Here is a 26557-nt window from a genome sequence, read left to right as displayed (position 1 = left end):
CAGTGTTATGCTGACCATCTTTCTGGTACAGTGAGTGGCCTCTGCCTGGAACAAAACTCTTGGGCCAGTGCCATTATTCCTGAGGTCCACATAAACTTCACTGCAAATGCTGTTTGGTAGCAAATGGCATCATTTATCAAGCATCTAAGGATTTACCTGCACCAACGTGGCACATACCTAGTTGACTTTCTCAAGCATTGTAAAGACAGCCCCACGGCTAACAAATACGGACGTATGTGAGCTGTAGCACCTTTCAGAAGAACAGCCCAAATCAGCATTGCACAAACCCGGAAATGCTGGGGCTACGCCTGTAGTTACACCACTTAGTTCAGTTACAGCAAAGGTTAATGAGAGTACCTACCGAACATAACAGCTTCGTAAGGAGAAAAATGTTTTATAAGTCACATACTTGACCTGAAAAAGGGAAAGCCATCTTAGAAAAGTTTGAAGCTGGTTACAAAATGTATCAGAGGAGAGTATGGTTGGCTTCGAACAAACCCACACAGTCACTTCTGAACATAAACTCAACATACACATTCTAATGACAGCATCTTGGTTATATTATTTTCACAAACCAAAGAATACAGATTGCAAACTATTTCACAAAGCAGATGATCTAATGAAAATGAGCATGAAAGCATTTAGTAAATTATATACGTTTTTAGAAAGATGTGTTTTTAAATAATTCACATGATGAAATTTGGCAAAGAATAAACAAAATCATTAACGATAAACCAGAAAATGTGGAAAACGTGGAGAAAAGCCCAAAGCATAAAAATAGAACAGATCTTTCTTCAGATTTGAAAATTAGATGTATTTTACGCTTTTTTAAATGTGTATAAAGCAACTTTAGACTGCATTTAAACAGTTTGAGAAATCCAAAACATTTTATTTTATAAATATACACTGTATATATTTCCGTGGAGAAGGGCATCACGCTCAATAAAGTAGAAGGTCAGTGAAAAAGAGGAAAATCCTCAAGGAGATGGATTGACACAGTGGCTGCAACAATGGGCTTATGCATAACAATGATTGTGAGGGTGGCACAGGACCACGCAGCATAGAGTTTCATTCTGTTGTGCATAGGGTCGCTGTGAGTCGGAACCGACTCGATGGCACCTCACACCATCACCACACTATGTGGTTGGAGGGTAGCACAGAGGGATCTTGTAGAAAGTTGTTGCTACCCTAAAATCTGTGATGGATGGCTAATGATGGAGTGAATATGGCATGATAACACTTTGCACAACTTACAGTGAGCACAACGTAAGAACCGAGCAACCAAAGTCAGCTATCAAATAACATGAGTACAATGGATTGTTGTTTACTTGAGGCTGGAAGTGTTGAAGAAAAGGAAAGCTGCAGCTATAGATTAAGTATTTTAGAAACAGTCAATCCATACTATTTTTCTTTAAGAAAAAATGGATGATTTTATTATACAAAATTGCAGTTGGCAGAATACAGAAAAAATTATTTCATGTTTACCTTTAGGTATTTATTACAAGAACCAAGCAAAGTGTAACAAATGGAAGAACTTATTACAAACTACTAAAAATTATTCATTTGGTGAAATTATTTAAGTTATAAAATGCTAATAAATGCATGTCAAAATACATGAAGTATAAAGCAATATGAGAAAACTAATTATCTTAATGATTCCTTTAATAAAAACTAACCGACAAACAAAAAGCACAAAAAATGTAAAACCAGAAAAGAATAAATCAAATATATTGTTCGATTGGGGTTTTTAAACTAAAATCATTTTTTAAAAAGTACTTAGGACTCAAAAAAAAAAAAATTTCAATACTGTATTTTTTCTACCAATAATACAAGGAAGGGTTTGGAGGCCAATTATGTGCTGCAGACCCAGGTATCTCTCAAAGCGATTACACTGAGGTCTTCCTGATTAAAAAAAAAAAAAAATGCAAACTTCACTGTTACTCCAAGCTAGGAAAACTCACTCATTATGAAGGAAAGAAAACAACGAACAATTACACCTATAATAAGGCAAAGAAACTATACATTAAAATGATCAAATGCATCCCTAGTATAAGATGAGAAATAATCTGCTGCCAAAGAATTATTTTGTACTTTAGTAAATCAGGGCAGAAGTTTTACTCTAACGAAAAAGCAAATTGGGAAGTCTCTGATAAGTTGGAATATTCATAGGGGGAAAAAAACAACTAATCATTAAGTTCACAATTAAACAATTTTAAAAATATAAGGTGATAGGCAAATAAGATATATATGAATCAAATGCCAAATTATTGTATTCTGTACTTATGTACTTATAAGTGCTAGTAATAAATACACTCAATTCATGCTGTAAGAGCTAAAGAATTGAGACACTTAATTTCACATTTCAGAATTCCTGAGTCTTATCAGAGAAAAATAATACCGAAAGAACAAAATAAACCTACTTGATAGTAGGGCGAATAACACAAAGTTGGGCATTAATTAATATTACATTTAAAAAGCTGAAGGCTATGGGGACAAAAATATATGTACTTCAATAGAATTATAAATATGATTTTAAAGCTTGGTTTTTTAAAAAGGCGTTTTGATCAAACAAGGCCACCTGAGTGACATCTTCAAGGACAGTAAATCCACCATTTTAAAGGACTAACATCTTTATTCCAAAGCCTAATTATGAATATAAAAAGGAAGAAAAGCCCATTTTAATAAAAATGTTTTGTAAGATTGCAATGCGACAGCCCTTTGATGAAAGACCTAACGAGGGTAAAGCCAATGTAAAGATTAGAACATGAGTTCTAATTCGAGCTACCACCCATTAAATAATTTCCCTTTTGCTTTGCATATTACACAGTGAAAATAAAAAAGCATCTTAAGAGCACTTCAGTCCCACAATGTAGGATATAAGCCTATGTGAGTATGTGTAAATGGCCCTGCAACAACGTGATGACTTGCGAAAACACATTCAACCAAAAGTTAATGTGTTTTCTAACTAGAAAGGAAAAGGGAAGCAAAGTGGCCCCATGTAAAACAAAAAAACCACTGTTTACCCATCCCGAAAGACTACAAAGCAAAGAACATCCAATAATATTATATGCTTAAAACTGCATACTTTTACTCATATCAAGAAGTAGGAAAGATGCATACAACTATCCATGGATTTTATAAATAAAGATGCTAAGCAGAAAAATATTTGGGTTATTTCTCTGTTCATAAGTGCCCAGAAATAAAACAATTAAAAAACGCTAAAGTGCAGACCTATAGGCCATTACGGGCACAATAAATGATAAAGAGGTGCAGCCAAAATTGCATCGACATATACATTTACATATCCAGAAAATGACTCTTGCTTTACAAAAATTGTGCAATTTAAAAACTCGTCAGTTTTGTTTGTGCCGTAATACAATTAGAACTTTTCTCTCCGCCCACTTGTCAAGTGTCTGCTAGACCTGGGACAAGACACTAGGCTCTGGACAACCATACATTTCATTAGAATCATACAATATCGATGCCACCTCCAGAAAATGTTAGGGTCCTCTTGTTGTAGAATGAAGAGCCACTGGTATTTGGTTGACTGCCTTTAACCAGAGAGGTTTTCAGTTCCATTTCACAAGCTACAATAGCTGCATTCAATTCCACTTGAGCTCGATGAACTACATAAAACATGAGGCCTATGCTTATAATAATCTGTGAACAAAAACAAAACATTACAGTTACCGATATTTTATACAGAGAAAGGGAAGAAATAAACGTAATCAATACTTGACTTAGAAATGTTTTATACAAAAGATGTTTCTCAAACACCGCCAAGTAAATAGTCTATACGCAGTTACCACTTATCCTTTCCTTGGCTGTTTCTCCTGGAAGTGGAGGGCAAGATTCAATAGATGACCATTATCTGGTATCTGGTAACTTAAGGCAAACACATATCCCTTTTGGTCCATATAAATTATGCTTGCTTAAAACAAGTTGCCTCCTTATACCAAAAACTCTCCTTCAAGGAATAAGAAATGTCTACCACAAAAGTAACAGCTGGCGAAACTATTAGTATAATGAATGTAGTATTATATCTGTGCACATATAAACGTCTACAGGCATTTCTAAGCCCGCTCAGAGAAAAGAAAAGTGCTACCATTTGCAAATGAACTACCTGGAGTAGATCAATTGAAGATCGTAAGGACGGCTTAAAGAAATGAAGTGTCAATAAACTTCAAAAGGAAAATGAGTGAGTATGAACAGGAAATTGTACTTAGGAAAAACAAAAACAAATAAAAACATAATCATAAGAAAAGCCTCAAACTGAAACTCAGGCTCTAGTTCTGGTTTAGCCATTGATCAGTGATGTGATTTCCGGAGAATCTCTCAAACCGCTCGGGCCTCAGTTTCTGATCGTCCAGCAGGAAGCTGTGGTTCCTTTGTGCTTTAACATTCTGCAGAGAACTCATCAGAACAAGCAAGCAGTCCACATCTTATAAATGACTTTTACTCAAAGTTCATTTGTAAATCAGTTCTTCAGAGTTTTGAGCAAATACCCTCAGGGAAACAAGGTTGCAGCAAGTATTGGAAAGCTCAGAATAAAATCTTGGGGAACACCGGTTTAAAGGGATGAAAGAGGAGGAGGTGTTGGTAAATCAGACAGAAGCATAAGCCAGGCAAGTAGGAGAAATAAATCAAGACAGTGGTGTCAAAGAAGGTGAGGGAAGAATATGTTTTAATAATAAATGGTCAACAGTCTTTTGTTGCTAAGAGGTCAAGCTAGATGAGAACTGGAAAGTGCATCTGATTATGACAAAGTTAGTGAGGATCTTAAAAAGCATAGCTTGAAGGAAGGACAGGGCAGGGACAGAGAGAAGTTTAGCTCCAGTGAAAAACTTCTTTAGGCTTCCAAGCAAGTCTCTATTAGCTAAACATCTTTACGTGGATTTCACCCAAGCTGAAATCCTGGAGGCTAGTGGTTAAAAGCTACAGGTGCCAACTAAAAGGTCAGCAGTTCAAATCTACCAGGCGCTCCTTGGAAACCCTATGGAGCAGTTCTACTCTGTCCTATAGGGTAGCAATGGGTCGGAATTGACTTAGGTATTTTTTGTTTGTTGGTTTTATCCAAGCGGAACTTCTGGGCCCCAGGGCCTGGCAATTTATATTAGCCATCCCCCGCATATAGGAGGCCTGGAGGTGCAGCAGTCAGGTGCTCCGCTTCTAACTGAAAGGTCAATGGTTGGAACCCATCAGCCACTCTGCAGGAGAAAGACATGGCAATCTGCTTCTATAAAGATTTACAGCCTTAGAAACCCTATGGGGCAGTTCTACTGTGTCCGATAGTGTCGCTATGAGTCTGAATTGACTCGACGGCAATGGGTCCGGTTTTTTATCCCTCTCCTACATGCCTCTCCTTAGCCTAGTGAAGAACAAAAAAGAAAAGAAAATGAAAGAGAGAGGGGTGTTAAAAAAGTTGGAACAATGGAGCACAGGCGTAAGTCACTGTTGGGGCAGTGAAACTATTCTGTATGATACTCTAATGGTGGACACATGACATTATGCATTTGTAAAAACCAGCAGGACTGTAACAACACAAGGAGTGAACCCTGATGTAAACTAGGGGCTTCAGTCAATAACAATGTATCAGTATTGGCTCATCAACTGTAACAAATGTCCAAAAGAATGCAAAATGTTAATAATGGGAGAAACAGCGAGTAGGGGGCAGACAGGGTACATGGGAACTCTCTGTACTTTCTGCACAATTTTTCTGTAAACCTCCAACTGCTCTTAAAAAACAGTCTATTAAAAAAAAGAGGGAATAGTGAGTGTAGACATAGAGTTTTTAAAAATTTCCCTGTTAAAATGAAAATGAAAGAATTGAACACAGGCAGAAGAACATGCCTAAGCAGGCATCTCTTTCACTGTTAACTGGAAAGCAGGCCCAGAGCGAACAGTAGATCTTAGATGGAAACTGAGGGACTTCCATTTGAAGGCTTCTAATTTGTTAAGCAAGACGAGAAGAAATCTGTTAAGAACGAAGACAGAAGCAGAAGAAGGAATCTGAATTGTGAGAGAATGAAGACAGTTTGAGAAGGCAAGGGAAAAGATGGATCGGGGTCAATGTTCAGAAACCAGCTGAAGGTTTATAACCATCGGTGAAATAACATCAACAGGTTGGGTTGTAGGGCTTCCTCAAGAGAACACGCCCAAAGCAAACCAAAGCCTGGATTCACCCAGAAGTGGGGTTTTGGCTGGTGGTTACGTAAGAAAATATAGGGCATGGAAAAGAGTAACTGAATTAACAGATCATGGAACCTAAGTTGGATATCAGTACAAGAAATAATTGGGCTTCCTCTGAACATTTCGTATTGCTTTAATTTTATGGGCATTGTGGGTTCTCCTTGTGACAATTCTCTAACAAATCTAAGGAACCTTATGTATACATGCACTTTAACCTAAGCTTCATCCTTTTTCCCTATGCTGACTTTCCCCTTCACGATGACTTCTCTTCCCCCTCTTCTTCTTCTTCCATATACATTTGTAAGCTGCATTAAATCTTTCTGGAAACAAATGAATCTGGTATGTTGTTGGTGGTGCTGTGTGTCATCCAATCGATTCTAACATCAAACCTAGGCATAAATATCCCTTCATCTTTTTGTTTTTTGTAAATACCTAGGTTAAGAAATATTTGCCCTTTTCCATCTTGTCTTGTATCCTAAACTTAAGTTTGCCAACTCAAAGAAAGGGGTAAGAAATCACTGAAAAAAAAAGGTCCTATATTTTAAGAGGCACCACTGACAAAGGCATGCACTATTTCATTCTAACTCCATTAATTATAGTTGAATAACTTATTAAGACACATCAAAATATAAGGTTTGAAAGAGTAAAAAATCCTCTGAAAGCTACTAATAATGAGGAATGCTAATTACACAAACATAACGTCAAGGAAGAAAAAAGGAGGTTTCAAATGGATTACCTATTTTTAGAAAACTAGAAAAATATAAAACACGCTTATATTTAAACTAAAAAAAAATCTCAGAATGCAGAGGGTATGTCAGAATCTTACAGTACCTCAGGATTATATGTCATGCTGTAGATGTAATTCATAGAAAGCTTACTACTATGTCATTAGCATGCTACATTAAGTGAAAATAAATTAACTGCAACAGTAACTCTAAACCCAGATTCAAGTTTTCCTCTAAAGAAAATATAGCTCCGAAAAAGGCAGTAAAATAAAAAGCTAACTCCCCAAATGTCAAAAATATTAAAAAGTTTTCTTAATGTAAGCCCTTTAATTGACAAGCTTTATTTAAGTAATACCTCAATGTAAATACTCCTGGACTTTATTAAGCTCGTACAGCCTTAAAAAAAAAAAAAAAAATTTTTTTCTGGTTCTATTTTATCATTGTATCATTGAAACAGAGTAACTTCTGAACAATAATGCCTCAAAAACTTGCGAATAAAAGCCACTGACAATTAAAATTTTAATTACAGTACCACATATTCAATAACAAAAATTAAAACTAACAAGGTAAGCGACCAATAGGTAAATTCTGTATGGCTATCTCATTAGTATTATCTGCTCAGCACATTGTAGTATATTGGTTATGAGCATGGTTTCTAGAGCCAACCGCCTTGGTTCAAATACCAGCTCTACCACTTTGGATAAGTTACTGTCCAGTGGTGTCCTGGTAAACCAGCTTGTGAGAGCAGGGGTAGAGGAGCTTGATTTGTAGCACCTGCCAACTTCCATGGTGTAAATATTCCTGCCGTAGCCAATTTCAAGCTACCAGCATGATGTTGCCGAACAGAGTTGGGAAGAGAGGCATATCACTGTCTACCTTTTAGGTTTCCAGTAAGAATTAAATGAGCTTATGTATGTGGCGCATAAAGCACTCAATAAAGGTTAGCTATAAAAAAAAAAAATTTTTTTTTTTTTAATCATCATCATCGCCTTACTAATGCCTCAAAAATTATGGTGATTTGGGGTAAAACTCGGAAATAAGATGTAACACTATTAAACAATTTTTATTTAACTTTTCCTGTATGCAATTTAAAGGCAATGAGTAAATTTGTTCACATAGACGTATACTGCCCTTTTATCAATCTGTTATATGGAACTGTGTGCATCCCACACTATGTTACAATTATAGTAATAATCATCCTTTACATAATCTTACTTGAATTTGCAATGGGATGCTTTAGACATTTTTCATACTCTAAAACAAATTTTTGTACTACATCAAATTACACTAATACTCTAAAAATACTGTTAAAGAAACAAAGCTAAAAAAAAAGTTTTAATAATTTGAAGACAAATTCTCATGCTAAGATAAAAACCCAGTCCCATCAAATCTCACTAAAAATTATCTCAAGAAACTGTATACAACACATCACATAAAGTCGAAATAGGGTATTTAATTCAGCAATGACCTTAAAATGATCACTGGAAAAAGGACTCCGTTTTTGTCATTCCCTTTTTTGGGTTTCTTTGTTTTTGTTTAAGAAAATTTTCAATAAGAATTAGTTCAGCTCTGGACACTTTCATATATCCACACAATCATCTGTCAGGTTTAAAACAGCAATGCAATACCCTCCCCCCCCCCCAAAAAAAGACAACCCTTGGCCTTAAACTTACCTGTAAACAAAAAACAAAATATCCACTAACACTCTGTTCTGCAATGACATCTTCCATTGTCCGCAGGGTGGTACCCAAGTAAGAATTCAGAAGCTGGGTAGGAAGCAGTCCAGCTGAAGACGCCATCAGATAGTTGGGTAATGAGAGATCAGTAATCTAGGAGAGTAGATTAAAGGGAATGGTTCACTACACCAAGTACAATTTCAACTTAATGTAAAACTGTGTATAAGTCTTGCCTGTGGCTTTCCCTTGGGAGTGAAGGGAGCTGAAATACTTTACAAAACATTCTCATTTGTCAAAACAATTATAAATGATTCTACATGCAGAATGTACAATAGTTAGAAAAAAATAAAGAAAAATTCCAATACGGTCACTCTACAATTGAAAGATAATCTTTATGACCATCTTTTATTTTTCTTACATGTAAATAAACCACAGACACAACATAGAGTACAGTGCAAAAACAGTTTTGTAAGTTGTTCTCATGTCATTAAATATTCTTCACAAGCATACTTAAATGGCAAAGTGGTCACTGGGCTCTGAAGCCAGATAACCGTGGGATGACATGGTGAGAGCTCAATGAGCGTGAAAAAGCTACTCTATATCTCTGAGCATCAGGTTTGCCATCTGTAAAATGAGGATATATCCATCACCTTACAAGGTTGTTGTTAAAAACAAAAAACCAAACCCGTTGCCACTGAGTCGATTCTGACTCATAGTGACACTACCAGACGAGTACAACTGACCCATAGGGTTTAAAGGAGCGGCTGGTGGATTTGAACTGCTGACTTTTTGGTCAGCAGCCACAGCTCTTAACCACTGAAAACCAAAGGTTGTTGTTAGGATCAGAAATATTTGTAAAATAGCTAGCAAATGCCTAGATGACAAAAACTCAAAAAAAAGGTAGAAATTATCATTACTACACAAATATACCATGCTTTGGATGTAGCACAATTAAACTACTCCTCAGCTGTGGAATAGTTAAATTCCTTCCTCGTTTATTTCTTTGTGTATTTGTAATTATGTATTTATTTTTTGCTTTTATATTAAAAAAAGATGAAAATCTCTGTATCTTAATCTATAAGTAGGCAGCATCAAAAATATTCCTGATGACCCCACCGCCTGGTATTCATGGCCTTGTATAATCTTTTAGCCTTGAGTGTCGGCTGGACCTAGTGTTTGCCTCTAGCAAATAGAATACAGCAGAACTGAAAGAATGATTAGGTTACAAAAAGACTGAGTCTTCCATTTTACTCACCCCCTCTCAAGCACGCAAGCAAGCTGCCATGTTGTAACTGTGGAGAGGCCCATGTGGCAAGGAACTAAAATCTTTAGCCAACAGCCACACAAGTGAGCTTGGAAGTGGATTTTCCCCAACTCAAGCCTTAAGATGTAGAAGTAGGGGTCAAGGGGCAACTTTGTGGGAGAAAGAGACATTTAAAATGGACATGGAAAGCTAAACATGGGTTTGGCAGGCAAAGGTCTGTGGCAAGACGAAGGCAGGGTGTTCTAAGAAGGCAATGAACAAGGACAATGTGGTAGGGAAAATACAGGGTGTGTTAATGAAGTTGGCAGTCTGGTCTGTATTGTTTATAGGGCCCATGCAAGGGAGTCCTGTAAAACAAAGACAGGATGCAAAGCTTCAGTCCACAGCCTTTAAATGTAATCAAGGTTCCCTGGACAGAACATACATTTGATCTTCACAGATGACATCAGTAATATTCAAATGCTTTAAGAACACATTTCACAAATCTGAAATTACTCTGCTATGTAACTCTTCAAAAAGACAGTTACTGAAGTTTAGCAAACTTTTCACGACCAAATCTCTTCCTTGGTGAAACACCAAGTGTTATTATTTCTACGTTTCTTTTCTGAAAAACCGTGTATCTGAAGAAAGCAAATAATGAATTTCAACTAGTCATTGTAAATAGTTTTGCTGAAGTGTTGAATAATTTAATTAATGAAGCAACACAAGTTTTATAAAAGTATTAATAAACAGGTTCTGAATTATTCTAAAATGGCACTTCCTATAAACAAAGATCTCACTCAAAATTCCATTTAGCTTCTTTTGGTAGGCCTTGACTGGGTTACAGTAAAAGCTTTCTATTCAGACTCCCCCTGTACAGTCTCGTCACCTACACCTAGCCTTTACTCGCCACCTATAATAAATCCTTTTTTAATATTTTTAAAAATGCAAATCTAAACCTGCTGCAACTTCTTCCTACTGCCATGAGAATGGGGTTCAGCTTCTTCAACATGCAAAGGGCTACATAATCTGGCCTCTGTCTCATGCTTCACCTCACACTATGTTCCAGGCACATCAAAATTCCCTCAGTTTCCTGAGCCAAGAAGAACTAGATGGTGCCTGACTTCTACCACCAACAACTCTGACAGGGATCACAATAGAGGATGCCAGACTTGGCGGGAGAAAAACGCAGAACAAAATTCAAATTCACAAAAAAAGACCAGACCTACTGGTCTGACAGAAACTGGAGGAACCCACAAGACTACAGCCCCCAACATCCTGCTAATTTCTAATATGAAGCCACTTCTGAAGTCTACCTTTCAGCCAAAGATTAAAAAACCGTTCCCATCGAGCCGATTCCGACTCACAGCAACCCTATAAGACAGAGTAGAACTGCCCCATAGGGTTTCCAAGGAGCACCTGATGGTTAGACAGGCCTATAAAACAAACAATAACATATGTGAGGAACGCACTTCTTATTCTCAGTGCAATCAAGTACACAAGGCCAAATTGGCAACACCTGTCCATAACCAAAGACAAGAAGGCAGGAAGGGACAGGAAGACTGGACAAATGGACATGGGGAACCTGGGGTAGAAAGGGAGAGGGGGAAAGTGACGATGCATTGAAGGGACTGCAACCTATGTCACAATTCCTGTATAAATTTTTGAATGAGAAACTAATTTGCACTGTAAACATTTATCTAAAGCACGATAAAATTTTAAAAAGTTCAGAATCCAAAACTCCTGAATAATTTGTCATGCTAAATGAAAAAAAAAAAAAAAAATTCCCACCTGTCAGTCAGTTTGTCGTACTGTGGTGGCTTGTGTGTTGTTGTAATGCTGGAAGCTATGCCACCGGTATTCAGATATCAGCAGGGTCACTGATGACAGATTTCAGCTGAGCTTCCAGACTAAGAAAGATAAGGAAGAAGGACCCGGCAGTCTACTTCTGAAAAGCATTAGCCAGTGAAAACCTTACAAATAGCAGCAGAACATTGTCTGATAAAGTGCCAGAAGATGAGCCCCCCAGGTTGGAAGGCACTCAAAAGATGACTGGGGAAGAGCTGCCTTCTCAAAGTAGAGTTGACCTTAATGACGTGGATGGAGTCAAGTTTTGGGGACCTTCATTTGCTGACGTGGCATGACTCAAAATGAGAAGAAACAGCTGCAAACATCCATTAATAATTAGAGCCTAGAATGTAAGAAACATGAACCCAGGAAAATTGGAAGTTGTCAAAAATAAAATGGAATGCATAAAGATTGATACCCTAGGCATTAGTGAGCTGAAATGGATCAGTATTGGCCATTTTGAATCGGACAATCATATGGTCAACTATGCTGGGAACAACAACTTCAAGAGGAATGGCATTGCATTCATCGTCAAAAAGAACATTTCAAGATCTATCTTTAAGTACAACACTGTCAGTGATAGGATAATATCCATCCACCTCTCAAGGAAGACCAGTTAATATGACTATTATTCAAATTTACACACCAACCACTAAGGCCAAAGATGAAGAAACTGAAGATTATTACCAGCTTCTGTAGCCTGAAATTGACTGAACATGCAATCAGGATGCATTGATAATTACTGGTGACTGGAATGCGGAAGGAGCGCCTGGCGGATTCAAACTGCTGACCTTTGGTTAGCAGCCGTAGCACTTAACTATAGGGTCGCTATGAGTTGGAACTGACTCAACAGCACTGGGTTTGGTTTTTGGGTTTGGTTAGAATGTGGAAGTTGGAAACAAAGAAGGATCGGTAGTTGGAAAATATGGCCTTGGTGATAGAAACCAAGCCAGAGATCACATGATTGAATTTTGCAAGACCAATGACTTCTTCATTGCAAATACCTTTTTTCACCAACACAAATGGCGACTCTACACATGGACCTTGCCAGATGAAATACACAGGAATCAAATCGACTACATCTGAGGAAAGAGACAATGGAAAAGCTCAATATCATATCAATGAGAACAAGGCCAGGGGCCAACTGTAGAACTGACCATCAATTGCTCATATGCAAGTTCAGGCTGAAACTGGGGAAAATCAGAAAAAGTTCATGAGAGCCAAAGTATGACCCTGAATATATCCCACCTGAATTTAGAGACCACCTCAAGAACGGATTTGACGCATTGAACACAAATGACCGAAGATCAGACAAGTTGTGGAATGACATCTAGGATTTCATATGTGAAGAAAGCAAGACGTCATTAAAAAGACATGAAAGAAAGAAAAGACCAAAATGGATGTTAGAAGAGACTCTGAAATTGGCTCTTGAATGGCAAGTGGCTAAAGCAAAAGGAAGAAACGATGAAGTAAAAGAAATGAACAGAAGATTTCAAAGGGTGGCTTGAGAGGACAAAGCAAAGTATTATAATGACATGTGCAGGGAGCCGGAGATAGAAAACCAAAAGGGAAGAACACGCTCTGCATTTCTCAGGCTGAAAGAACTGAAAAAATTCAAGCCTCGAGTTGCAATAGTGAAGGATTCTGTAGGGAAAATATTGAACAACGCAGGAAGTATCAAAACAAGGTGGAAGGAATACACAGAGTCATTATACCAAAAATAATCGATTGACGTTCAACTGTTTCAGGAGGTAATACATGATCTGTAACAGATGGTAATGAAGGAAAAAGTCCAAGCCACACTGAAAGCACTGCCAAAAAACAAGGCTCCAGGAACTGACGGAATACCAGCTGAGATGTGTCAACAAAGAGACGCAGTGCTGGAAGTGCTCTCTCGTCTATGCCAAGAAACTTGGAGGACAGCTACCTAGCCTATCAACTGGGAAGATCCATATTTATGCCTACTCCCAAGAAAGGTGATCCAACCAAAGGCAGAAATTATCCAACAATATCATTAATATCACATGCAAGTAAAATTTTGCTGATCATTCAAAAGCAGCTGCAGCAGTATATCAACAGAAAACTGCCAGAAATTCCGGGCAGATTCAGAAGAGGACATGGAACTAGGGATATCATTGCTGATGTCAGATGGATCTTGGCTAAAAACAGAGAATACCAGAAAGATGTTTACCTGTGTTTTACTGACATGCAAAGGTATTTGACTTTGTGGATCATAACTAATTATGGATAACATTGCCAAAAAATGGGAATTCCAGAATACTTAACTGTGGTCATGAGGAACCTATACATAGATCAAGAGGCAGTTGTTTGGACAGAGGTTTAAAGTCAGGAAAGGTGTGTGTCAGAGTTGTATTCTTTCACCATACCTATTTAATCTGTATGCTGAGCAAATAGTCCAACAAGCTGGACTATATGAAGAAGAATGGGGCATCAGGATTGGAGGAAGACTCATTAACAACCTGCATTACACAGATGACACGACCTTGCTTGCCGAAAGTGAAGAGGGCTTGAGGCACCTACTGATGAAGATCAAAGACCACAGCCTTCGGTATGGATTATACCTCAACATAAAACAAACAAAAATCCTCACAACTGGACCAATAAGCAACATCATGATAAATTGAAAAAGACTGAAGCTGTCAGGGGTTTCATTTTACTTGGATCCACACTCAACACCCATGGTAGCAGCAGGTCAAGAAATCAAAAGATAAATTGCACTGGGCAAATGTGCAGGAAAAGACCTCTTTCAAGTGTTGAAAAGCAAAGATATCACCTGGAAGACTAAGGTGCACCTGAACCAAGCCAAGGTATTTTCAATCACCTCATTTCATATGCATGTGAATGCTGGACAGTGAATAAAGAAAGACACAAGAAGAACTGACGCCTTTAATTGTGGTGTTGACAAAGAACATTGAATATACCATGGACGGCCAAAAGAACGAACAAATTTGTCTTCGATACAGTACAACTGGAATGCTCCTTAGAACCAAGGATGGCGAGACTACGTCTTATATACTGTGGACATGCTGTCAGGAGAGATCGGTCTCTGGAGAAGGACATCATGCTTGGCAAAGTACAGGGTCACAGAAAAAGAGGAAGACCCTCAACGAGATACACTGACACAGTGGCTGCAACAATGGGCTCAAGCATAATGACGATTGTGGGCATGGCACAAGACTGCTCTGTGTTTCATTCTGTTTTACAGAGGGTTGCAATGAGTTGGGACCAACTCGACAGCAACCAACAACACAACAAATCAAAATAAAATTTCTGCTGAACTTAAAAGAAAATTCTCTCAGTTCCTAAAACACTTCTTGTTCTCATTTCCTCCTTGGCCTTTGTACATTGTTCCCTCTGGCAAGGACACACACTCCCTTCCTCCCACTCAGGACTCAGCCATCCATACCTCTAAGAAATCTTCCCTGACCCCTCAAGCCTGCATAAAAACACTATCTGCCCTGTCCTCTTTCACACTAGAGAGTAAATCAAGTTTTCATCATCTGCTGCGCCTCACTTCTTCCCCAGGCTTTAAGTCCTGTGAAGGAAAAGACCCTATCTGTCTTATTCTTCAGCACCTCTTGTTCTTACCATGATGACTACTATATATGAGGTGTGAAACACACGTTGGTTGGATTCTGAATGCATCAACATCAAAACTGAAGTTTTGTTTATAAATCTGAAGGCTAAAAATAGTTGTCAGTTTATAATTACAATTTGTAAGTGGTTGTTCAGAAATTGAACCTTTTCTTTCCCCACAGAAATGTTATAAATGGAAATAACTTTAATATCAGCAAAATTTAAACTGTGACATAGCTAGAATACTATTAGAATGTATTTCTCCAACAGACTGCAAATGCCTTGAGGTATCTCAACATCTAGAACAGCAGCAGGCACATAAAAGGCACACACCAGTTATCTCTAAGTGAATAGTGAATGAATACTAAAAGCATCCCTAGTAAGCTCTGACCTCAACCTCAGAGAAGTGATGCCAACTAAGGCTAGGACCCCCTGGTTAGGCAGCAGCCCTGAGAGTGCTGGGAAGCTCTGCTGTTTGGAGGTAGAAAAAGAGCAAGGCAGGCTCTGAGTGATCCCCTCTAACAATGTGTAAGGGCTTCAGTACAGGGAAGCTTCTACTGATAGAAATGGTACAGTCAGTAAGTCTGTCTTCAATGTAGAGGGGCAGCAGCAATTTTCATATACAGATTTTTTCATTAGTTCAGTGTTCCTAAGTTAGGAACTGCCACTAATGGCTCCTAAATAAATATTTGGGATCACAGGGCAATTTGCAAATTTGATTAAAACACACATATGCACAGAGTGAATATTCTTCCCAGATAAATATACATACTTTATTTTGCATAATTTCTGAAATAACAGTTGAAAAGAGCTCCCTTATACAGTTATGACAAACTATAGGTTTATGGTTTTCACTCAATAAACAAGGATTTATCAGATGCCTATTTTTTACTATATACATAAGGCTCAGCTCTAAGCAGGATCACTGTGTGGTTGGTAAAAATCATGTTGCAGAATAATTAATAACAAAAATTTTCATTATATCAAGTAAAAGAAGGTTACAAAGATCATTTGTAACATTTGCTCACAATGCTATAAAAGAAAAAGCATAAATCAACAAATGCAAACACTGGAAAAATAAATACTAAAGTGTTAACAATTGTTTTCTTCTTTGTATTTACTATACTTTTCAAAATGTTTACAATGAACACTTATTTTGTAGGCAGAAAAAAATATCGGTAAAAATTAGCTTTAATAATACCGTGTCTTGGTCATCTAGTGCTGTTATAACAGAAATACCGCAACTGGGTGGCTTTAACAAAAAGAAATTTATTTTCTCACAGTCTAGTAGGCTAGAAGTCCAAATTTAGGGAGTCAGCTCCGGGGGGAAGGCTTTCTCTCTTTGTTGGCTCTGGAGGAAGGTCCTTTTCATCAATCTTCCCCTGGACTAGAAGCTTCTCCGCACAAGCACACTGGTCCACAGGATGTGCTCTGCTCCCTGTGCTTCTTTCTTGGTGGTATGAGGTCCCCACTCTCTGCTTGCTTCCTTTCATCTCTTGTAAGATAAAAGGAGGTGCAGGCTAAACCCCAGGGAAATTCCCTTTACATTGGATCAGGAATGTGACCTGAGCCAAGGGTGTTACATCCCACCCTAATCCTCTTTCACCACAGGCATAAATTATGATTTATAATACACGGGAAAATCACAAAATGGAGGACAACCACACAATACAGGGAATCTTGGCCTAACCAAGCTGACATATTTTTGGGTGACACAATTCAATCCATGACATACCACTCAGCCTTTAAAGAAATGTTTTGTCTAGGAAGAGGGAACAGGACATTCTGTATATATGTTACTGTGATATAATGAGCTATAGATACAGCTTTCTGAATCATATGCCTGTACATGGCATATGAAAACTACAGAAGCTGATGAGATAAAAGGGCATGAGAAAGTAATGGTCAACTGTACTGGATGGTATTGTGAGGTCGTAGGATGTGGGCTGAGATCACATTCAACATGTCAACTTGGTCATGCTATTTGACCCTCCAGAGTTAGACTCCAAGCTCCTCCAAAGGACACATTGTGTCCCCATCTCTCTATTATGCCTGGGCTGCACTACTAGCAGTGAATCATCGTTAGAAAAAACGCTGGCAAAGTGACAAGTATTATGGCTCATCATCTATACCTAAATCTGTGGCTATATCCACAGCACAGAATAAGAACTTAAGAAGCAAACAATTATTTTTATAAAACACAGTATTGCTGAACTGTTAAAAATAAAAAGTAATGTTAAACTGTTAAGAACATTTGCCTTTTTAAAAGCAAACTCTGAGACCTTGTCCAACTCCCTCATTTTACAGATGAGAAAACCAGAGACAAGACACATTAAATAACATCACCTAGGTCATAAGGAGCTGAGACCCAACTATAAGTCCCCACAGATTCCCTGAGGCTGAGGCTATATAGTATTTGTGGCCCTACAGTCACTAGCCAGTCAAAACTTTTTACTTAGTTGTAACAGATTTCAATTCAATTGTGACCTAAATTTCTGAAAATAATTTCTCTTTCTCACAGTTTTATCTGCTTCAGATTTGTCATTCATCAGCCTTCACTGTCACTATTTCAGTCATGACACTTGTTTCACACCCCCTGCCTTTCCCCCAAACAAACAAAACATCTTTTTGTTGCTGCTTCTAACCTACTATGGGCTTAAAGATATAACCAAAGCAATGAAGAGTTTGGTAACATAATTTTTCAAAGTGGTTCCACTGAGACGTTATCCAGGGTGAGGGGTAAGGACCTGCGATTTTACATTTACTCATTTCTATTTTGATTCCTTTTACTCATGGTACCCATATATTGCTTTTGTTTAAGAAAAAGGAACTTTGTTAATTAACAAGATAAATACGATACACATGACAGCTTAAGGGTCTCAGGCTTTGTGCCTGCCACTCAGCTGCAGTGGCTGCTGGAGTTCTGAAGTAGTCGTCCGCAAACTTCTTCTGTGAAGAGCCAGGCAGTAAACATTTTAGGCTTTACAGGCCTTAGGGTCTCTGTCACAACTACTCAATTCTGCCAACGTTGCTTAAAAGCAGCCACAGACAATGCAAAAACAAATGAGCACTGCTGTGTTCCGATAACACTTTAATTATAGATGCTGGCGTTTGAATTTCATATAATTTTCACATCACAAAACACTTTTCTTCTTTTGATTCTTTTTCCAACTCTTTAAAAATGGAAAAGCAATTCTTTCCTCGTAGGCTATACAATATGAGGTGAGCCAGATCTGGTCCGGGAACCACAGTTTGCTGATTCCTCTTCTGATGTCCTGGGATGTTATCTAATGCAACTGTGTACTCCCAGAAACTCACACAGTGCCTCCACCCCATCTAATACGTGATATGTTCTCGGGCAAGGAGCTTATAACCAAAACCAGATCACTGTGAAATCCAGCTCTTCTTGGACCAACACTAGTACTGCGGGTAGGTTAATGACTCTAACATTCACTAACTGTGACTGTGATGTTGGGCAAGTTACTTCACTTCTCTGCAGCCCAATTGCCTCAGCTGTACAATGAGGATTAGGGTTGAGATGAGCATAAAATAAGTAACGTGTACATGTCAGGAGAACAGTACCTGGCCTGACACTTAGTAAATACCATGTGAGTATTTGTTGTTGTTGCTGGTAGGTGCTGTCAAGTCAATTTTGACTGACAGCAGCCCCATGTAACAAAGCAGAACTGCCCCTGTAGTTTTCTAGGCTGTAATCTTTATGGGAGCAGATCTCCAGGTCTTTCTCCCGTGGTGCTGCAGGATGTGTCTGAATTGCCAGCCTTCTGGTTAGCAGTTGAACACTTAACCATTGTGCCACTGAGTCTTTGTTAAATTAAAACAAAACAAAAAAACTCCTGAGCTTCAATATCCTCATCTTGAAACACAGAGGGTAGAGAGAACGAAAATAGTAAACAATGAGCAAACTATGTATTTTGTCATGCTTTGTGGAAGAAATTATTAAACACATTTTACACCAGAAAGTGTGGCTCCAAAGGCTAACTAACTCAAGATGACACAGTAAATGTCAGAGCCAAGTCTGACTTCAAGTCTGTGATTTTTGGCCTTTACGTAACTCTGCCCCTCAGTCACTGATACCTACTCAAAGGACTGCTGTGAGGATTAAGAGCTATCATGAATACGACAGTGTGCTTTGCAAACTATAAAGTGCCTTACTGCATATGAATGCCATGCTTTTTGCTTTTATTTTAGATTTCCAAGACTTAAGGATAATTGAAACAAAAATCTCCCATGTGGATTAATAAAAAGAAGAAATGCTACCAGTCATTTACTTTGTAACAGAGATTTTTAGGATCTTCTGTAAAACAGTAACAATAACAACAAAATCAGAGCCCTTTAGAAGTATCAAGCACCAATTTGAATACCGTTACTCATAACTACCAATGGTCATGTAAAAATTCTGGATTAAATGTTGCATTTCACAGGAGGTAACTAAACTCTGGAAACCCTGGTGGCGTAGAGGTTAAGAGCTACGGCTGCTAAGCTAACCAAACGGTCGGCAGTTCGAATCCGCCAGGTGCTCCTTGGAAACTCTATGGGGCAGTTCTACTCTGTCCTGTAGGGTCGCTGTAAGTCGGAATTGACTTGACGGCACTGGGTTTGGTTTTTGGTTTTGTTAACTAAACTCTAGAAATTAAGATGTCTCCAAGGGGGCATCTCAGAGCCCACCTTACAAGAATACTTTAATGCTCACTAAATACCGAATGTCATTCTTGTGAATGTTTTCAGTTTTCGACTCTATCAACAAGTTTTTTCTAGATTTCTTTAGAATTCCATCTCCTCCTGCACCTGCATCAACAGCCCTTTTTGATCCATCCTGACTTTCGTTTCCCAGCCGCTGCTGAAAAGGAGTATCTGAAGTTTCAAGATAAACAGACAAGATTTCTTTTGTTACGTCTGAGTTAGAAATATCACATCTACCTTGTAGAGTGCTGAGGATTAAATAAACTAACTCATCAAAGAACATAGTAACTGTGGAATGGCAAGAAAGAGGTTGTAGAGGTAAGCAGTAAAGATCTGAAATTTATCCCAAGGGAAAAGAAAACCCACTTAGAGGGTTTCATTCAGGAGACTATCAAGATTAGATCTGCGCATTAGAAAGATCTTTCTGGATAGAGAAAAGATCACAAGGTCAGAAATTCTAGGCCCAGAAGCAGGGAGACCAGGATGCCCAAACCAGCATAGTGGCAGTAGGTTGGAATGAAGCCCTTAGGGGACAGAATCCACAGGATGTGAGCAATGACTAGGTGAGAGAGAAAGGACAGTTCAGCACTGGAGTCCTTGCCTACCTGGCACACCAATCACTCCTTTGAAGTGAGCCGTGGTCATGTAAGTCATCTGGGCCAGAGAAAAGTGAAATTACTTCCATAAGTAAGATTACATAAAGTAAGAATACTGGATTACTGGCTTTAAAAGGCAGTGTGCAATTCACCAATGCCACAGTAAACAAAACCAAGAAGGTGGCTCTGTTAGCCTGGATCCCAGAATGAAAATGGCATAAGGCAGAGAAGTCCCTCACCCCAAACCAAGCTGGACCTGGACCTGTATCAAGCAGGACAAATAAACCTTTGCTTTCTAACCTGCTGAGATTTGAAGGTTGTTACTGCAGCGTAATTTCCCTATCTTAACTGATAGAGTGAGAAGGCATCTAGTGGTCATCCTAGATACGTGTCTGGATAATAACAGTGCTTAGAAACACATGAACTACAAGTTTAGAGATCTATCTTACTGAGCCACAATACCTATAGATACAAGATTACATAAAGGAAGAACACTGGAAAAGAAAAAAAATTTAAAGTCCTAGCTATTTCTCAACAGAAATGATAAGCACAGTTTTAAAAGAGGGAACCATTTAAATATGTACTTGAAAAATTATATTTCTAATGGCCTAAGAACTATATAAAGTGTTAAGTACATATTTTCAATTTCAGTAGTTTTAAAAGTGGAATATCAGGTTGCTGATCTTTTCTTGGCACACATGGGAGAAGAATTCTGGTTAAGGATAAGAAGCCGTGGAAAGCCCCTTTCTTCCTTCAATATATTCATCTTTTACAATCAGCTCCCGCCTCTAAAAATGCAAATACCACTACCTCCACCACTAATAATAATCATAAGAACAATTATTGAGAACTGACTATGTGCCAGGCAGAATACTTAATTATGCTTTCACAGCACTAGGTCATTTACCATAATCTTCATAAACTCTCTTCCATTTTAAAGAGGAGGGAACATGGAGAAGGCCACACAGCAGACTATTCAAGGACTGTCTGAAGCCAAGCCTGAGCCTCTCATGACCACTATACCTCACTTTCTCTTTGAAGTAAGCCCAGAAAAATGTTTTTAAACATGGGCATCAAGAAAATGATTTTTACCTGGAATGGAAAAAAAAAAAGGAAGTGAGGGGGATAATCTCAAAGATATGAAGGAAAGAAGAAAACACAAAAATATGCCTGGAAAAGGGAGGGCTTTGGACAATCAGAGGAGTGTCAGAATGAAGCTCTAGAAGGGAAAGCTCCTAAAACCAAGATCAGCCGAAACTAAACTTTTTCTCATTCCCTGCGTGAATTCAGAAAATTATTTTAGTTGAAATGGCTATTTATGTGAGCAGACAGATCAGAGTTACAGAAATAAACAAGAGAATAGACCACATCCAATGGCTTCGCAACCCACCCTGCTGATAGCTATTATTAACAATTTTATGGTAAGATGCACCATATCAGCTGAACCTGGGTTCAAGCCTCAGCTCTACCACTTGGTATTTGTATGACCCTAAACAAGTTCCTGAACCACTGAGCCTCTGTTTCTTCTTCGGTAAAATGGGGCCTATAACACCAATTTCAAGAAACCGTTTTTCTTTTTTTCCTTTTTGCTTGACTTTATGTCAGAGTTGCCCCTTGTCAAACTCATTTAACTACCCAAACTCACCCACTGCCATCCAGTCGATCCCACTCATAGTGGCCCTACCTTAAATTATTTCCAAGTACAAAGCACAACTTCTAGTCACGTATTTAACACGTAAAAGAGACATTATCAAAAGAAAGACCTATTTAAAAAAAAAAAATTGCTATACTAGGCACTAAACATACAATGCATAGAGAGCCATGTACTGTTGAGACCCTACCATCAGGCCACAGTTCAAAGTTTAGCATTACCATTTATTTACCACCTATGTGACCTTGGATAACAACAGTAAGGAAGATGAAAGCCAGCATCTGAGTGTTTATTAAACCAGACTCTGTTGCCTGTATTTATCTTACTTAATCCTCTTAATAACTCTATGAAGTAGGAACCACTACTTTCCCCATTTTACAAGTAAGAAACCAAAGCACAGATAAGCAACCTGCCCAAGGTCAGGCATATTCTAAGGCAGAGACAGCAGGACTGCAGAGCACTAGTCCTAGGTTCCTAACCATTTGACAAGGCTGGTTTAAGGATTAGGAAAAAATATGCATAGTAGCTGGCATGTAACAGGTGGAGAAAGGCACAAGGACACAACTATACAGGAGGGCAAAACAAACTAACAGGATCAAACTATGCAGGTTCTTTAGTCCCAAGCCTCTTCCAAAGTCTTGGGACACTTGATTTATTATTACCCAAGGCTGAGTCAAAGATCATGTTTATATTTCTTATGATGAGAGGCTGGGAAAAGGGAAAAACTTAAAGCTGAGACCATGCCAAATCACAGTAAACACCAAGCTTAATCTTTACAGAACATCCCTTATCTTACCTCACTCCTCTACCACCTCCACCAAACATCATTCTATAGTCACAGTTGCTGTTGAATAGAATCAATGGGAGATTTGCAAAAGGTTCTTTAAAAAGAAAAGAAGACACACAAAAAATCTTAATGTCATCACAAAGAGGGAGGCCAGTTAGAATTATTCTTAATGAAGAACAAAGTGAATTTCAAAAGACTAACAATAGTTTCCTGTTGACACACAATGTATCAGCATTGCCAATCATAACAAAACCTATGGTTTTAAACGCTGCATCTTTTCACTATACGGTTTTCTCGAAAGACTGAGTTCCTGGGAATCGTTGCTGATCTCTCTGTAGTTTACAATCACTTAATTCCGGAAACTCAGTAATCTAGTTCAACCCATTCATCTGTGCAAAGAGGAACGTTAAGGCCTAGGCCAGACAGGGTTCGTAATTTGATCCAAAGTCACGAAGACTAGACTTCTTCTAATTGGATGGTCTCCTCACTAGCAGCATTTTTATTCCTAAATCAGTTGCATGAAGATGCACACTAGCTATAGAAACCCAAGTGAAATAAACAGAACGTATCGATACAAGGATGGAAAAGATTCTAAAAAGTGTATATGAACAAGAAAAGTAAACGCTTATTGGGCAAAGAGTTGTATGTCCGATTTTGTTTTATTCACTACCCAATTATTCACTACCAGTAATGTCAAAATGAAATTCTTCCAAAGAAAGACAAACAGGAGTATTTTCTCTTTTGGATCACATTAAAGCAAATAATTGAAGAAGAAAAAGCCTATAACAAATTCCAGGAAACTAAAATCTGGAGTCTACAGATACCCTCTCCACTGATGACCCAAACGCTGCCTTCAGCACCATATAGCTAAAAACTTGGGTTAAAACGCTGTATGCATTTATGCAGGCAAGTGAGAAAACTAGGAATGCAAAGCTGTTATTCCCTGACTTTTGCCAGTAACAACAACTGCAAACCCACAGCCGTCCAGTCGACTCCGACCCTACAGGACAGAGAACTGTCTCAACGGGTTTCCCAGGAGCGGCTGGTGGATTCGAAGTGCCGACCTTTTGGTTAACAGCTGAGCTCTTAACCACTAAAACTCGTTGCCGTCGAGTCGAGGACTTAAACGACAAATGTTAAGAATGGCCATTTCCATTCACCCCCCAACCCCGTCTTTCTGATGAGTTAAAAGACTTCATTTTTAATCAAATTCACATCATCTCAAAAAGGAGGCGTTCTCCTCCGTATCTCCCCTATTGAGGCCCCGATTTAGATTTAGTAATATTTGTGTAATATTTCTCCGAAAGAGATGAAAAGGAATTTTAACTACTATTGTAGATGTCACTTGGGGGCTGGCAGTTATTTAATGGCGCGCCCTCCTAAGGCCGTCACAAGATCGCTCAAAAACAGACTTGTAGAGAGATGAGCCAGCTGGACACCACTTACCGAAAACACTGCATTCTGGAGCCCAAAAGGTATGGGAGTCAGTCTGGCCAGCGCTACCACTTTCAGGCCGCTTCCTCCCTCCACGACGCGAATAACGGCGCTCAGCTTCTCGCTGCTCTGGATCCTGGTGGCCACCCAGGCGGTGAGCAGCCGCTTGCAGACCACATGGGCGATGAAGGTGCCGATGAGGACGCCCACCACCATCAGTCCCATGCCCAGGACGAAGCCGTACAGGTAGCCGGCGGCCACGTTGAGCACGATGTAGCCCCAGCCGCAGGGGAAGGAGACCACGATGAAGCCCACGACGAAGAGCAGCACCCCCAGCAGCGAGTCGAGGGTCTCCACCCAGAGCAGCAGCTGCTGCAGGTAACGGCGGACCAGGGCCAGCGAAGCGAAGCACAGGGCGGCCAGCACGCAGACCAGCACGAGGCTCCGGCACCAACAGGTGCTGCCGAGGCAGCAGCAGCGCCAGCTTCTCACCTCGGCCACGCCGACCACCACGCCGCCGCCGCTCGCGGGGCCGCCAGCCAAGGCCCCGCCCGGCGCAGACAGCTCCGAGGCGGCGGGCGGACTGTGGCGCTCCAGATAGGCGCCGAGCAGGGCGCCCGAGGCAGCGGCCGCCGCCGCCGCCGCGCTCGCCCCGCCCCCGCGGGGGAGGCGGTCCGCCGGCGCGTCCCCGCCCGCCGCCCGTGGCAGGGCCCAGCGGGCCGGCAGCTCGGCGCGGCCCGGGAGGGAGGCGTGCTGCAGGAACCGGGGCAGCGCCTGGAGCAGGCTCCGGCCGGGGCTCCGCATACCTCGGCCCGGCGCAGCCCTCAGCCGGCCAGCCCCTCCACAGCGGCGCCCGAGAGGCGGCAGCCCTTCATGGCGCCCCGCACGCCTGCCTTAGTCCCAGCGTTCGCGCCGGCGGCAGGAGAGAGCCCCACAGAAGAGCCAGGACGCGGCGGCGGAGCGACGGTCCGGGGCGAGAGAGAAAACTCCGGACTCTGCACCGGCCGGGCCCACCCCTTTTCGGCTGGAGGGGGCGGGGCCGGGCGCGCGCGGCGTTCTGGCCCCGCCCCCACGACGCACGGCCTGGCTGGCGGCGGGCGGGGCTGCTGGCCGGGAGCTGGGGCTGGGGGCGGGGCTGAGGGAAGATGCTGTGAGCAGGGCCGGCAAGAGCGGGGAATACCGGCGCCAGGAGCGGGGAATACCGGCGCCGGGGTGGCAGGGGCCCGCAGTGTGGCGGCCACTCGGGCAACGGACGGGGCCCTGGCGCGCTCCCGGGCCCCCCTGGCGGGCGCGCGAGTACCGACACGTCAGTGCGCAAGCTCGCCCGCGCACCGAGGGGACCCTGTTCGCGAACTCCTTGGAGCCTCGCCGGATGCTCTTTGGTCGTTTTCACAGTTACCTCTGGTTGGAGCGGGCCCCTCTCGGTGGCGCTCGCATCCACAGCTTCCCTCACTTGGAGAAACTGGGAGAAGAGTTCTTGGTCTAACTGCTGTTTGTTCTCCACCCCACCTTCCGTTCCTTAGATTTCCCTCCCCGCTTGGTGAGGTCTTCTTGTGGGTTTCAGGAGATTGTTTGATCCATAAGGAGCTGGAGAAATTAAGTATAAAGAGAGGCCCACCCTTGACAAAATGCCCCTTCTAACCCCAGGCAGTGAGCTAGTAGGCTTCTCAAAAAGATTCCCTGAAGGCTGTTTCTTAAGGGTTCACACCACCAAATGGATCTTTCTTAATCTCTTTTGCAGTTTCTTTTCCTGTTTTTGCCTCTTTAAGGTTCGTACTCTCCAGGTCCACTATCCTCCTTCGTCTTGGAGTTCTCTGAGTCATTTCACCCAGGCTCACAGCTTTGATCCCCAGGTCTGTGTGTCTTTGTCCATACTTCTCTTGAGCCCCAGCCTATGGTCACAGCCAATTGGAGTTCTTGTAGACACTTCAAACTCAGCATCCCTTGATGTTAATCAACTTGGGCTCTGGAACAAATTAGTAGCTGTATAACTAGTCAAGTCATTTAATACCTGGATTTAAATAATCTGGTTTTTTTGTTTAACTGCAAGATGAAGATGATACAACTTTACCTCACAAAATTGTTTAGGATTAAATGAAATAATAAAGGT

The 26557-nt window shown here is 40.4% G+C and overlaps 1 protein-coding gene across 1 annotated transcript; it reads right to left on the bottom strand.

Annotated features, from left to right (window-relative positions):
• Positions 1–798: 798 nt before the first annotated feature.
• Positions 799–25251, bottom strand: TMEM64 (transmembrane protein 64). The gene is made up of 3 exons (XM_049854507.1): positions 24460–25251; positions 8588–8743; positions 799–3660 (listed from the first exon to the last, which is right to left on the bottom strand). Exons 1-3 carry the CDS (start codon positions 25249–25251, stop codon positions 3469–3471), a joined length of 1140 nt encoding a protein of 379 aa, XP_049710464.1. The 3' UTR covers positions 799–3468.
• Between the last annotated feature and the right edge of the window lie 1306 nt (positions 25252–26557).

Source organism: Elephas maximus, chromosome 15, assembly GCF_024166365.1.
Source record: "Elephas maximus indicus isolate mEleMax1 chromosome 15, mEleMax1 primary haplotype, whole genome shotgun sequence".
NCBI classification, from domain to species: domain Eukaryota; kingdom Metazoa; phylum Chordata; class Mammalia; order Proboscidea; family Elephantidae; genus Elephas; species Elephas maximus.
This window is presented reverse-complemented; position numbering and strand designations above follow the sequence as displayed.

Excerpts from the sequence above, each read along its gene's own strand:
- TMEM64 (XM_049854507.1), bottom strand. The coding sequence starts at position 25,251 with ATGCGGAGCCCCGGCCGGAGCCTGCTCCAGGCGCTGCCCCGGTTCCTG. Across the intron at positions 8,744-24,459 it reads TCCAGAATGCAGTGTTTTCG|ATTACTGATCTCTCATTACC; the intron begins GTAAGTGGTGTC and ends CTACTCTCCTAG. Across the intron at positions 3,661-8,587 it reads ATTTTGTTTTTTGTTTACAG|ATTATTATAAGCATAGGCCT; the intron begins GTAAGTTTAAGG and ends TTTTGTTCACAG.